This window comes from Gossypium arboreum, chromosome 9 (genome assembly GCF_025698485.1).
Source record: "Gossypium arboreum isolate Shixiya-1 chromosome 9, ASM2569848v2, whole genome shotgun sequence".
NCBI lineage: Eukaryota > Viridiplantae > Streptophyta > Magnoliopsida > Malvales > Malvaceae > Gossypium > Gossypium arboreum.
In genome coordinates this window covers 34,834,360-34,847,111 of record NC_069078.1, presented here as the reverse complement: position 1 = coordinate 34,847,111, position 12,752 = coordinate 34,834,360, and the positions used below count along the sequence as shown (strand labels likewise).

The window sequence follows — 12,752 nt, the reverse complement described above, 5'->3', positions numbered from 1 at the left end:
CATAGTCAGCTAAGGACCTCGAGGGAATGCAAAATGTTCGCAGAGATAGTTCACGTGAGAAGCCCGCGGGAGAGCTCGCTCAAGCCTCGCAGAAATGAGGTCGCAAGAGGAAAGCTCGCATAAACCTCGCAAGGACGAGGTTGCGAGCCATGTCTGTGAAGAGGACCCTCGCTCATGACTGGCAGGTGCAAGGTTCGCTGGGAGAGTCAATCCCAAGGTCGGAAAGGACCGCGTGCTCCGCAAACAAGCGTCCAATAAGCCAAATGAGGCCTAGGGAATGTCAGCACCAGGGACAGGGAATGTTAGTGCCCTCGGCCCAAAGGCCAAGACAAAACAATGGGCCCTATTGTGAGTTGTAATAGTAGCATTAGGAATGTGTATAAATACCCTCTGTGTTTCTCCCTTAGTACAACAAGAGATAATATTACTCAACATATAATATATAAAAAAACATAATATAAAATATTACAAATTATAAAAAAAAAAGATCGGGCCAAGCTCAAGGCTCAAATGTTCAAGCTCGAGCTTGATTTATCTTTTATAGCACCCTAAGTTTTTTACATAAATTCATTTTCAAACTTAATATTTTTACCAAAATCTTCTGAATTTTTTAGATTAGATGGATGAATTGGTGTAATAAACATAATAATTGATTACCTTTGCCCAAGCCTGGTAGAGAAGGGGTCTGATTTTGGTAAGCCGGCCCGTGAAAATGTTACGTAGTTGTAGTAGTAGTATTATAAAGGATTTGGCGCTTTGTGTGGCATTCAAAAATCGAAGCATCGGAGAATGGGAGTGAAGAATCTGTGGGATGTATTGGAACAATGCAAGAAAACATTGCCTCTTCATCATCTCCACAACAAAAGGGTATGCATAGATCTGTCTTGTTGGATAGTTCAGCTTCAAAATGTTAACAAATCTCACTGCCCCATCAACAACAAGCTTTATCTCGCCTCTCTCTTTCACCGCCTCAGGGCTCTCATTGCCTTGAATTGCTCTCTCATTTTTGTTACTGGTAACTTTCCTTTTCATCAAATTCGGATATGGCTCTGTATTTCCACTACTTTTACCCAGTTCCTTCATTCTTCCGTCGTAGATGGGTCAATTCCTGCCATCAAATTATCTACTTACAGGCGGCGCTTAAACTTACGACCTGAGGCTCAAGATGGGGCAAATTCACATTCACAAAACTTGTCTTCGCTTAAAAGGAATATGGGATCTGAATTCTCTTGTATGATCAAAGAAGCAAAACTCCTTGGATTAGCCCTTGGAATTCCATGTTTAGATGGGTAATTCCCAATATTTCATTTGCTTTTATATTTCGGATAATGAACCCAGGGCTAATTCTTCTTTCTCTCTTTTTTCTTTAAACTTGAAATTCAGGATCGAGGAAGCTGAAGCACAATGCGCTTTACTAAACTTAGAATCCTTATGTGTAAGTAGTTTTTTTTTCTTTTACTAAACTTAGAATCCTTATGTGTAAGTAGTTTTTTTTTCTTCTTTTTTAGTGATACAATTGAAATTAGTTCAATATTTGCAAATGCAGTCCCTTCATTAAGTTACTTTACTATCATCAGGATGGGTGTTTCTCTTCTGATTCAGATATCTTCCTTTTTGGTGCCAGGACAGTGTACAGAGACATTTGCCTTGGTAAGTTTTTGGGTATTAATTTTCCTTTTTAACTTGTTTTTGTAGATTACGGGCTTGCTAACCATTTTATGTTTTGACTTAGGCGAAGGAGGCCATGTTGTTTGTTATGAAATGGATGATATAAAGCGAAAACTTGGATTTGGGAGGAACTCCTTGGTAATTTACAGCTTTGCTTCAGTCATGTACTATACTAGTTAATTGTACCATGTATAGGAACTCATAATATTGGGACTTTCAGATTTCTTTGGCCCTTCTTCTTGGCAGTGATTACACTCAGGGTGTCCGTGGTCTTGGTCTGGTATGTTTCAATATCAAAATTGTTTGGTAAAAGTACCATGGAGGGTCCTAAACTAGGAGCTGGGTTGCATTTTACCCTTTTAAAAAAAGGGCAAAATAGTCCTTGTACATTAGATCAAAGAGCAATTTGGTCCTTTTGTTAAAAATTACATTCATTTTTATTGTTAAAAACTGTTCCTTGTACGTCAGCATGTAGTACACATGGCATACCATGTGTTACTTTCTGGTTATTCTGTCAACTATGTTAATTTTTAATAGTACAAATGGATAAAAATTTTAACAGAAAGGACTAATTTGCTCTTTGATAAAATGTATAGGGATTAATTTGCTTATTTTTTAATTAGGGGGGCAAAATGCAATCTAACTTCCAGGAACTTCTATGGTACTTTTACCAACTGCTTCTAATATCTTCGTGGGTTGTTTTTGCTTCTTTTGAAAAATGCTTACGGAAAATAAGACTCAATTCCTTACTGATACAGGAGGCAGCATGCCATATTGTTAAATCAGTTGGGGACAATGATATTCTTCGAAAAATTGCATCGGAAGGACTTTCTTTTACAAGGAAGAAAAAAAATTCAAAGAAGCAAGGTCAGGCCAAGTGCAATGACAAGGAAACTACATTGTCTTGCAAAGTGAACATGAATGGTAAATGAAGTAACCTGCCTATATTACATAAAATGCTTGTATATCATAATATGAGATTGACTCCTATGAAGAACATTGGTCCAACTAGTAAATAAATCCTTGTATTTGGAGAGGTCCTAATATAGGTTGTCTGATATTTTTACTAAGATTATTATTTGGAAGAATGTTGGTTGAGTGTTATTAAACTTTAAGCTTGATGTTAGAAGACTTATATATACCCAAATTGACACAATTAACTTTTTGAATGATTTTGATAGGAGGCATTCAGAATTCACAAACAGATGATCAGTATTTGCGAGTGGTGGAAGCATATATGAACCCCAAGTGCCATTCAGCTGACTCTGATGTAGTCCATAGGTAAAATTTGTATAGACCAGTCTCATTATATGATCATATACCAAGACAAGGCATTTGATGCAATGAAATTGATATTGACATGTCTGCTCTCATGAACATCTGCATGTTTGATGCAATTATGGATGGATGTCAAAGTTTGTGTCTAGTGTGCATGCAGACCTTTCTTAATATTTTTGAGTCTAGGATAAATCTTTCATAAGATAGTTCAGCAATTCAAGAGAATTTGGAAAATTTTGCAGTGAGGTGTTTTTGTTTATAAATGTGACCTGCTTTTTCTAGTACAAGTCCCTTATTAAGAAATATTGGCCATATTCTTTGTGGAAATCTAAATCTCCAAACATCTAAACTAAAAACTTAGTAGCCTAAGATGATTGATTATTGGAATTTGGTCTATTCATGGTAAAAGTACCATGGAGGCCCCTATACTAGGATTTGATTGCATTTTGCTCTCTTTACTAAAAAAATGGGCAAATTAGTCCTTATATGTTAAATCAATGAGCAGATTGGTTCTTCTGTTAAAAGTTCCTCCACTTTTTACCATTAAAAACTGATCTCTGTACATTACTATGAGTACGCGTGGCACACTATGTGTTTTTGTATGATTATTCCGTCTGCCATGTCAATTTTTAAAATTACAAATTGATGAAACTTTTAACCGTAAGGATCAATTTACTTTTTGATCTAATGTGCAGAGATTAATTTCCCTATATTTTGAGTAGAGGGGAAAAATGTAATTTGACTCCTAGTATAGGGGCCCTCATGGTACTTTTACCGTCCATCTGTTCTTGCTTTGTTCAGAAGCTCACCTATGAAAAGTTTTAACTACTTTGTTCTTGTAGAGCTCTTGTACAGCGTCCATTCCAGCATGAGCAACTGCAGAGGCTCTGTTCTCGGTTCTTTGAGTGGCCTCCTGAAAAAACAGGTAGTTTCTTTGTTCCAAAATTTACCAAGTACGTGTGCTTAAGGGAAATGCCCTTTGCCAAGGCCACATTTGCTATATGTTTACAATCATGCTGTTGCTTTTTGAACATATGAGCTCATAATGTATTAATGGCTCAGATGAATACATCCTTCCTAAGATTGCTGAAAGAGATTTACGACGATTTGCTTATTTGCGGTCTACTTCGTCTCAGTTAGATGTTAACATTCCAATGAAGGAGGTACTGTTTCCATCTTTCATCTATATACAAGTCTATTCCTGAACGTGTACTTAAAATCCATTGAAAATTCTTGTGATGTTGTTGATGCTAATCTGTAAATCCTAGATACCATTAAAATCTTTTGCCGTTACAGGTGCCAGTTAAGTGTCCTGTATCGGCAATTATCAAGCGCAGAAAAGTTCATGGAAGAGAATGTTTTGAGGTGCTGTGGGAAGAACTTTATAGAATTAAAAGCTCTGTAGTTCCCTCAGATCTTGTAGAGAGGTATGTGGCCGTTATCATAATCGCTTACCACCATCTATCGATGTTATGTTGGAACATAAAAAGATGAAAAAATTATTATGCACTCCAACAAAAAATGGGCTTTTTCATATTCAATTCTTAAACTTGGTAAAAGTACCATGGAAGCCCTTGTACTAGGATTCGGATTGCATTTAGGTTTCTTTAATAAAAAAAATGAGCAAGTTAGTTCCTTTATGTTATATCAAAGAGCAAATTGGTTCTTCTGTTAAAATTTCATCCATTTCTACTATTAAAAATTGGTTCATGTACGTCAACATAATGTACACATGGCATGCTATGTGTTTTTAATGGATGAAATTTTGAACTGAAAGGACCAAATTGCTCTTTTATTTAATGTACATGGACTAATTTGCTATTTTTTGAGTAAAGGGGCCAAAATGCAATCTTAACTCCTACTACAGGTCTTCCATGATATTTTTACCCTTAGATTTTCTAACAGTTCGATTTTTTGAAAGATGTCTCAGCCCTTTATTTTGGTATTTATTAATGTATTCTCTGAATAAATGATTCATTTCCTGCTTTCCACAGTGCTTGTCCTGAAAAGATCAGAGAGTTTGATGATAAGAGAGCACTAGAGAAGAAAAATCAACGTAAATCAAGACCGAAGAAATCGGGAAAACAATGTTCTCTGACCGAAATAGATCAGAAACTGCAACATCTGTTGCTTGACATCGAGTTAGGGAGTGAGTCGAGTCCCATGGCTTCAAGAGAAGTTATATCAGATCAAATGCCGACAGCAACCGAGGTTAATTTCATGAACCGAGATCCCCCAATCATTTTGGATTCCGATTGCAGAGCTGCGATGTTATGCCAGGAAACCGACATTACTGCTCCAAAACATGAAGTTATTGATCTTTTGAGCCCTTCCCCGCAAGTGCAGTCCCGGGTTGTTTCTAGATGCACTCAAATGAATGATCAACACATTACTATAATCGATTTGAGTGAATCGGAAAATGAGAGATCACCTGAACATGTAAGGAAAGCAAGAGAGCTTAGACTGTTTCTTGCCAGCATTCGAGATGACTTCAATTGAATGGATTGCAGCCATGATATATATGTAGATTATCAGTCAACTATTATGCATGTTTTATCCTTGTGACATGTCAAAATATGTTTTTCTTTCTATTAATTTGTGACTTATTTATTTATGTGTATCCTTTTTTGTCATTTATGAATGATTCAATCATCTAAATGCTGATAAAAGTATCATAGAGGTTTTTGTAATGAGTCAGATTGTATTGTCTCTTCTACTCAAAAAATAGGTAAATATGTTAGATCAAAGAACAAATGTCATTTTATTAAAAATTTCATCCATTTAAATTGTTAAAAATTGGTTTTTTGTATGTCAGTATGGTGTACACGTCACACACTGTGTGTTATTATTTGGTTATTTCGTCAAGCATGTTAGTTTTTAATGTATGCATGGTGATATGCCACGTCACTTGATGTCTATGAAACCAACTAAAAATACGATAAAAGCAAGTACACCTATCGATAAATAGTATAATTATGTTGAGCAAGATATTGTATTCATGAAGACTAAAAGTACTAGTAATTATCGTCTCTTTATTATTTAACCGATAAATTAGAATGATTAATTAAAACTAAAACTAGCTAAATTAAATAACTAAGAACACGACAAAAAACAAATCAGGAAAATAATCAATTAACAACCAAGGAGCGAAACAATATTTAAGAAAGAATCTATCTAGATTGCATCTGTCATTATCAATCTGAATTAGACAATTTATTCACTTAACATCTTAATCCGTAGAAATCCCTAAATTATGCTAATATCTCTCTTCAAGACTAAGAGCAACTGACTCTAGGTTGATTAATTGGAATTTCTTTCTAATTAAATCCCCTATTATTACATTAACTCGATTTATGGATACCCCTATTAGATTTGACTCTAATCAGGTAGATTTATGTCGTCCTATTACTAGGATTACATGCAACTCCACTCAATTTTGCTAGATCTACTCTTAAATAAAGTTTATCTGTCCTCTGAATTAAGCATATCAAACATGAATTAATAATTCGGAAATATTAAATAAAAAATTAAACACACATAACTGAGAGCAAGATTCAAGTATTTATTGCGTAAAATAGAAATCAAAAGACAGAGTTCGTCATAGGGTTCATCTCCCCCAGGTATTTAAAAAATTAATTCATAATAGTGAATAAAAACATCTCAAAGACAGTATAACCACAAGAAATATAGGAACTCATAATAAACTTCAAAGAAATCAAAAGGAGATCTTCTATCTTGGTGGATATCAGCTTCAGAGTCAGTTTCATTGGTGTTTTCCGAGTTGTTTTCTTCAATATTCTCTGACGGCCCTCACTTCTCTTCTTATATTTGGTATATATAGGTCTTAGAATGCCCGAAAAACCTAGAAATTGTGTTTTTTCACATATTTGGAGTGCGAATCGTGAAACCCATACGGTCTGACATATGACCGTGTGGCTCACACGGCCATATGTCCAACCCGTGTGGGAAGGCCCAGCCTGTGTGTCTCCTGAAATCTGCTCCAATTGTCTGATTTTTGTTCTGTTTTCACTCGTTTTGCTCCCAAATGCTCTCCTAAGTATAGAAACATGAATTTAAAGGATTAAGAGTATAAAATTCACCATTTTGCATTAACTAATCATCCAAAAACATATTAAAAACGGGATTAAAATTTTTTACTTTTTACACTTATTATCTCTATTTGGTTATTCCGTTATGAATACTAATTTTAACTATACAAATAGATGAATTTTTTAAAAAATTAAAAACTAATTTGTTGTTTGATCTAATGTATATAGATTAATTTGATCATTTTTTTAAGTAGAGGGAGTAAAATGCAATTCAACTCCTAGTACAGAGACATTTATGATACTTTTACCTCCAAATGTCGTCACAACACAAGCCACATGTTATATTATTTACATTAAGAGGTTAAAATGATTAGATCTATGAATTTCGGTTCAATAAGATGAATATGATGATTCAACTATATTAAGTAATTTTAAAACATAAACATATTATTATCAAAGATATAATGTAACACCCTATACCCGAGACCGTCGCCGGAGTCGGACACGAGGGGTTAACGGGCTTAATCTATTTACTTACACAGTCCACTTTTTTTTTTTAAATTTCCAGGCAGTTGGCTAACTGCGTCACTGTCACCTTAAAAATCATATCTTGAGTTCCACAACTCAAAAATCAGTTTTGTGATTTTTCCCTGAAACTAGACTCATATATACATCTACAAATTTTTTTATAGAATTTTCGGTAAGGCCAATTAGTACATTTTATTAGTTAAAGCCTCCCCTGTTACAGGGTTCGACTACACTGACCTTCCTGCAATTCGACTTAGATAACTCCTTGTACAGGGCTTCAATGCTTATGCCGCTTGCTTCTAAGTAAACTAGACTCAAAAAGGATTCTGTACATATATGGCATGACTTCTAATTATCTCTGGTTAATTTATAATGAATTTCCAAAGTCGGAACAGGGAATCCAGAAACCGTTCTGGCCCTATCTCACGAAAACCTAAATATCTCTTAACATACTGTTCATATGATCGTTTCGTTACTTTCCTATGAAAATAGATTCGTCAAGGTTCGGTTACATAATTTATTCACTATTTAATTCCATTCCTACTATTTTTAGAGATTTTTCACATCCACATCACTGCTGCTGCCAGCATCTATTTTTAAGGTAAACCTTACCTCTTTCATGATCCTCCATGGATCAACTAGAGTTTGTCATACATATACCAAAGGTGATCATGAATAACCATTCCCATGACTAACCGTTACCAACATTTCCATACCTCTCGACGGACGACATACAAAACAATTATAATGCTATGATCAAGTATACTTAAGCCATTTTCGCATGGCTATCCAAATTTACACAAAACCGAAAGGTACATGACCTACAACAAAAGGGTAGTCCTATACATTGACCAAAATATCCTCTCACTACTAGTCTATTCTATACATGCCATAAGATATTCCAAAACGTAGCAGTACCAAACAGTGGGTAGTGATAGTGTGACTAGTTGCTGACGATCCCCGAGCCTGTAGCTTCCAAATGAGATCTATAAAACAGAGGAAACAAAGTAAACGGAGTAAGCATTACAATGCTTAGTAAGTTTTAAGCAGTGTCAACAGATAACAACCAAATTATAACATAGTTGTTCGTATTTTTATTTCACTCTTCCTTCGGGCATACCATCCCCTTTTCCGAATATGCACGTCTCATCATATGTAATAGGCAGATAAATTCTCACTTGATGGTGACCTCTTATGATCATAGGTACATTACATATTTTTACCTGACTTCCCACATTGACCAAATGCACAATAGTCATAGAACAGTCTTATTGCTTTACTCACATGTGCATCACATAACGACCTTGTGATTTGGTCTAAATCAAGCTTAAATATAATCTCAAAATACATACCGACCAACTTAACGCATTGAGCGATTTATTACTAATTGTCACCGTGAAGTCGCATAATCTTACGCTTTACTTGAATCTTCAAGAAAACCTTTAGTTCAGGCTTACCCGGACAAAATCTCCACACGTAGTCATCGGGTCATTAGAGCTCGGATATAGTATGAGCACGAAGCCTACGGTCATTAATCAGTGATAATATTCTCGCATAAAGCCTGCGGGGTTTTAACCCGGATATAGTACTGACACAAATGCCCTTCGGGACTTATCACATTTATACACTTTCACATCCATCACGTTGGCCACTCGGCCCTATCACATATATACACTTTCACATTCATCACATTGGCCATTCGGCCTCATCACATATATACACACTTTCACATTCATCACATCGGCCATTAGGCCTTATCACACACTTTCACATTCATCACATCGGCCATTAGGCCTTATCACATATATACACACTTTCACATTCATCACATCGGCCATTAGGCCTTATCACATATATATACACTTTCACATTCATCACATCGGCCATTAGGCCTTATCACATCTATATATCTCATACATATTTCATATTTTTCTTGTACATCAATTTCAGCAATAGCTTATAAGCAACTCAAATAGTTTCATCAAAGTTTACAACAAAATCACATATTCACTACAAGCAGTTTTCCTGAGCAACAGTCACTAAATTGTTTATAACTGGAGCTACAAAACTCAAAATCAATTGCCGTTAATTTTCCCCGAATTTAGACTCATGTATCTTTCATCCATAAAATTTTCAGAATTTTAGGTGTGGCCAATCAATACAGATTTTTCTTAAAGTTTTCCCCTGTTTCACTGCTCGACTAATCTGACCACTCCTCACTACGAATCAGATTTCTCATTGTACAGAATTCAAAATGTGTTATATTCAATTTCATTTGAAACTAGACTCATTAAGGAGTCTAAGCATATAAATTTTACCTTATAACCATTTTTGTGCAAATTATAACGATTTTCTAAAAACAGAACAGGGGATTTCAGAGTCATTCTGACACCGTCTCACACAACTTTAAATATCTCTTTATAGGAAATTTCCTTGCTCACACGGCCTCTTTTATAAGGAACTAGACTAATTAAGCTTTGATTACATATTTTATTCAGCCTATAATTCCACACCAACAATTTATGGTGATTTTCTAAAATCACGTTACTGCTGCTGTCCTAAGCAAATTATTACAATTTGCTCTTAAATTTCCAAGTCCAAACACTTATGAACTTACCATTTGAGTTTAAAACATATAATGACCACATCATATCTTATTAAATCAACTCATTATGTTCTATTATGATTGAATTTACTCAACATTTAATCACTTAAAACTTACCTCGGAAGTTGCCGAACGATTACGACGGCTCTTCGATCACTTTTTTCCTTTCCCTTATCCAACTTTGATCCTCTAGGCTCTTGAGCTAAATCAAACAAATTTACTTCTCAATCAAACACATACATATGGCAACCATATACATTTCAAAAACCAATTCATTCGTATCATTTGTCCGTATATTAGCTTTTAGCATATTTGGTCATTAGAGCGACCTATTTAACTTTCAAGCATTCATTTCTAATTTTAATTAAACAATGCCGAATGCCATTAGCTACTAATGCCACACACACACACATGTGCATAAAATTCATCCATACATAACCTCTACCTCATTCGGTCATTCATCTCTCAAACCTATCAAAGTTTCATGTCAAACTTCCCTGGCCGAATACACATATAAGCACATAATGCACATTTAGCATTTTTTTATTTACTTCATGATACATTTGGCCTTGGAAAAATTTCATTAGAAATCCCTATTAACCACTTCATCAATCAATTATATCAACTACTTAATATTTCATAACTTATCATGCTAGCTGAATATTATTTATTCAAGTTCATCATCTTCATATTCAGCATTAGCATCAAATATAATAGCCCATTTCTTCCCACTTTGAATCTATGCATCCATTTAATCATAGTTTGTTCAAGCACTCATACAACAAGATTCATCCAATTTAACAAGAAACAAAAACTTTATTCCTCCATAGCTACAATGGCCGAAAGATCTAGACATCTCAATACCGAAATTTCTAACATGGGTTGCCTAAAGAATTTGGTAGGGAGTTCAAATTTATCTAACATTTCAAGTAACTTAACACATCCATATAGCTAACATGCTAGTAGTATCAAGGCATCAACTAAAATTTTGAATCCTAACTCTCCAACAACTCCAATTTCATCTATGAGATAAGTAGAAGTAGGCTAACCCTCCAAAGGATGTGTAAACCTCCAAAAGCAGCATTGAACATACCTTAATCTCAAGAACCACCTTGGCCGAACTTCCCCTCTTCTTCTTCCTTCAATTCACGGCAATGGAGGAGCAACCTAGCTCATTTTTTTGTTTCTCCCCTACTAACCACTATTATTTTATTACCCATGTTCTTTATTTTATTAATTCTAACATAAAACACTAATATAAAATGTTTATAATACATTTTAACCCATAGCATGGCCGGCCACTAGTCCATCTTTTGGGTATTTTGACATGCAAGGACAATATTTTTCCAAGATGCATCAATAGGCCACTTTAACATTTGCCTAGCACATTTCTAATTTTTCTCACACAAAATTCACTTACAATTAACAAAATTCAAACATGAAATTTTCACACATGCCTATATACATATAATAAGCATCAAATATAATGGTTAATTATTATTTTATGACTCGGTTTTGTGGTCCCGAAACCACTTTCCGACTAGGGTCACTTTAGGGGTGTCACATATAATATATTCATTGTTCCCCTATAACCAAACAAAAGTCCTTGAACATCATATTTGCTAATGCGGATGATTTGTTGACCAAAAACTATCACCTCCTATAACCAGGGTTGCCATAGAGCTAGTCATTTAAACAGGGTAAAGAGTACGAAACACTTTTTTTTTAACACATGCCATTAGTACTGCTTGGATCATGGAAACTTGATATGAAAGATGGAAGAGTTAGACTTAAGACTTGAGTATTCCCTCGATAGTGTCATGAGGTTAGAATTTTAGTTAGGCGATTCCTTTGCTTCAAATTTGTCTAAGTCAACCTATCTCTCAAAAATGAGAATTCTCAAAAGAAATTCACCAAGACATAGAAATAAAGCAGAAGCAACTCGAAAAGATAAAGGGACTTGAATCAAATAGAAAAGCCACAAGAAAATAATAGCGCACCAAGTGTTTGAGTAAATAATCTAAAAAATATTCTTTAACTTAGGAATGAAGTGAAGTGTAATGGGATGGAATGGTTACAAATGAGAGAGAATACCTCTTTTAATAGTTGAGCTCCCCCAAATCCAATGGTATAGATTGAATTATATAAATGACTGGGATTAGTACTTATCTTTAGTATTTACAATAATTACCCTGATAAATTTACAATAATTACCATGATAACTCTAGTTTTACTAGAGTGTTTCATAGAGCCACTAAGGCTTCAAGTAGATGGGCTTCTCTATGGGTTCCACGAACCGAGTTAGTTTAATTGGGTCAAATGAGCCCCATTTAACCAGTTGCCCTCTATGGGACGCTCTATCTGAATTGGTTACAGGTTTTGATTCGTGACCCATGACATTCTCCTCCACCTATTCTCGTGTTGCTCTCATCATGTACTTGGAATGAAACTGGTTTGACTCTCCTTGGAATTGCCTTAATGCCTTAGTCGATTCTTAACTAGTCTCTTTGTCGGATAGTTCCACCCCTCGGAACATTTTCCTTGGTTTATGTCTCCATTGTTGTCTAAATCAAACTGTATTTCTTTCTTGTACATCTCAATCCCAAGATCCCATTGCTCTTACT

General features: G+C 35.0%; 1 protein-coding gene across 2 annotated transcripts; it reads left to right on the top strand.

Moving 5' to 3' along the window:
• Window positions 1-607: 607 nt before the first annotated feature.
• LOC108471270 (single-strand DNA endonuclease 1) lies at window positions 608-5,742 on the top strand. Of its 2 annotated transcripts, XM_017772906.2 has the most exons (12): window positions 611-1,015; window positions 1,097-1,289; window positions 1,384-1,435; window positions 1,578-1,650; window positions 1,733-1,806; window positions 1,889-1,948; window positions 2,427-2,592; window positions 2,850-2,949; window positions 3,789-3,871; window positions 4,009-4,109; window positions 4,243-4,373; window positions 4,941-5,742. In XM_017772906.2, the coding sequence occupies exons 1-12, from the start codon at window positions 790-792 to the stop codon at window positions 5,443-5,445; spliced, it is 1,764 nt and encodes a 587-aa protein (XP_017628395.1). In that variant the 5' UTR covers window positions 611-789; the 3' UTR covers window positions 5,446-5,742. The 2 variants fall into 2 exon arrangements, with proteins under 2 accessions (XP_052874777.1, XP_017628395.1); XM_053018817.1 differs by having other exon boundaries at window positions 608-1,289.
• The last annotated feature ends 7,010 nt before the right edge of the window (window positions 5,743-12,752 follow it).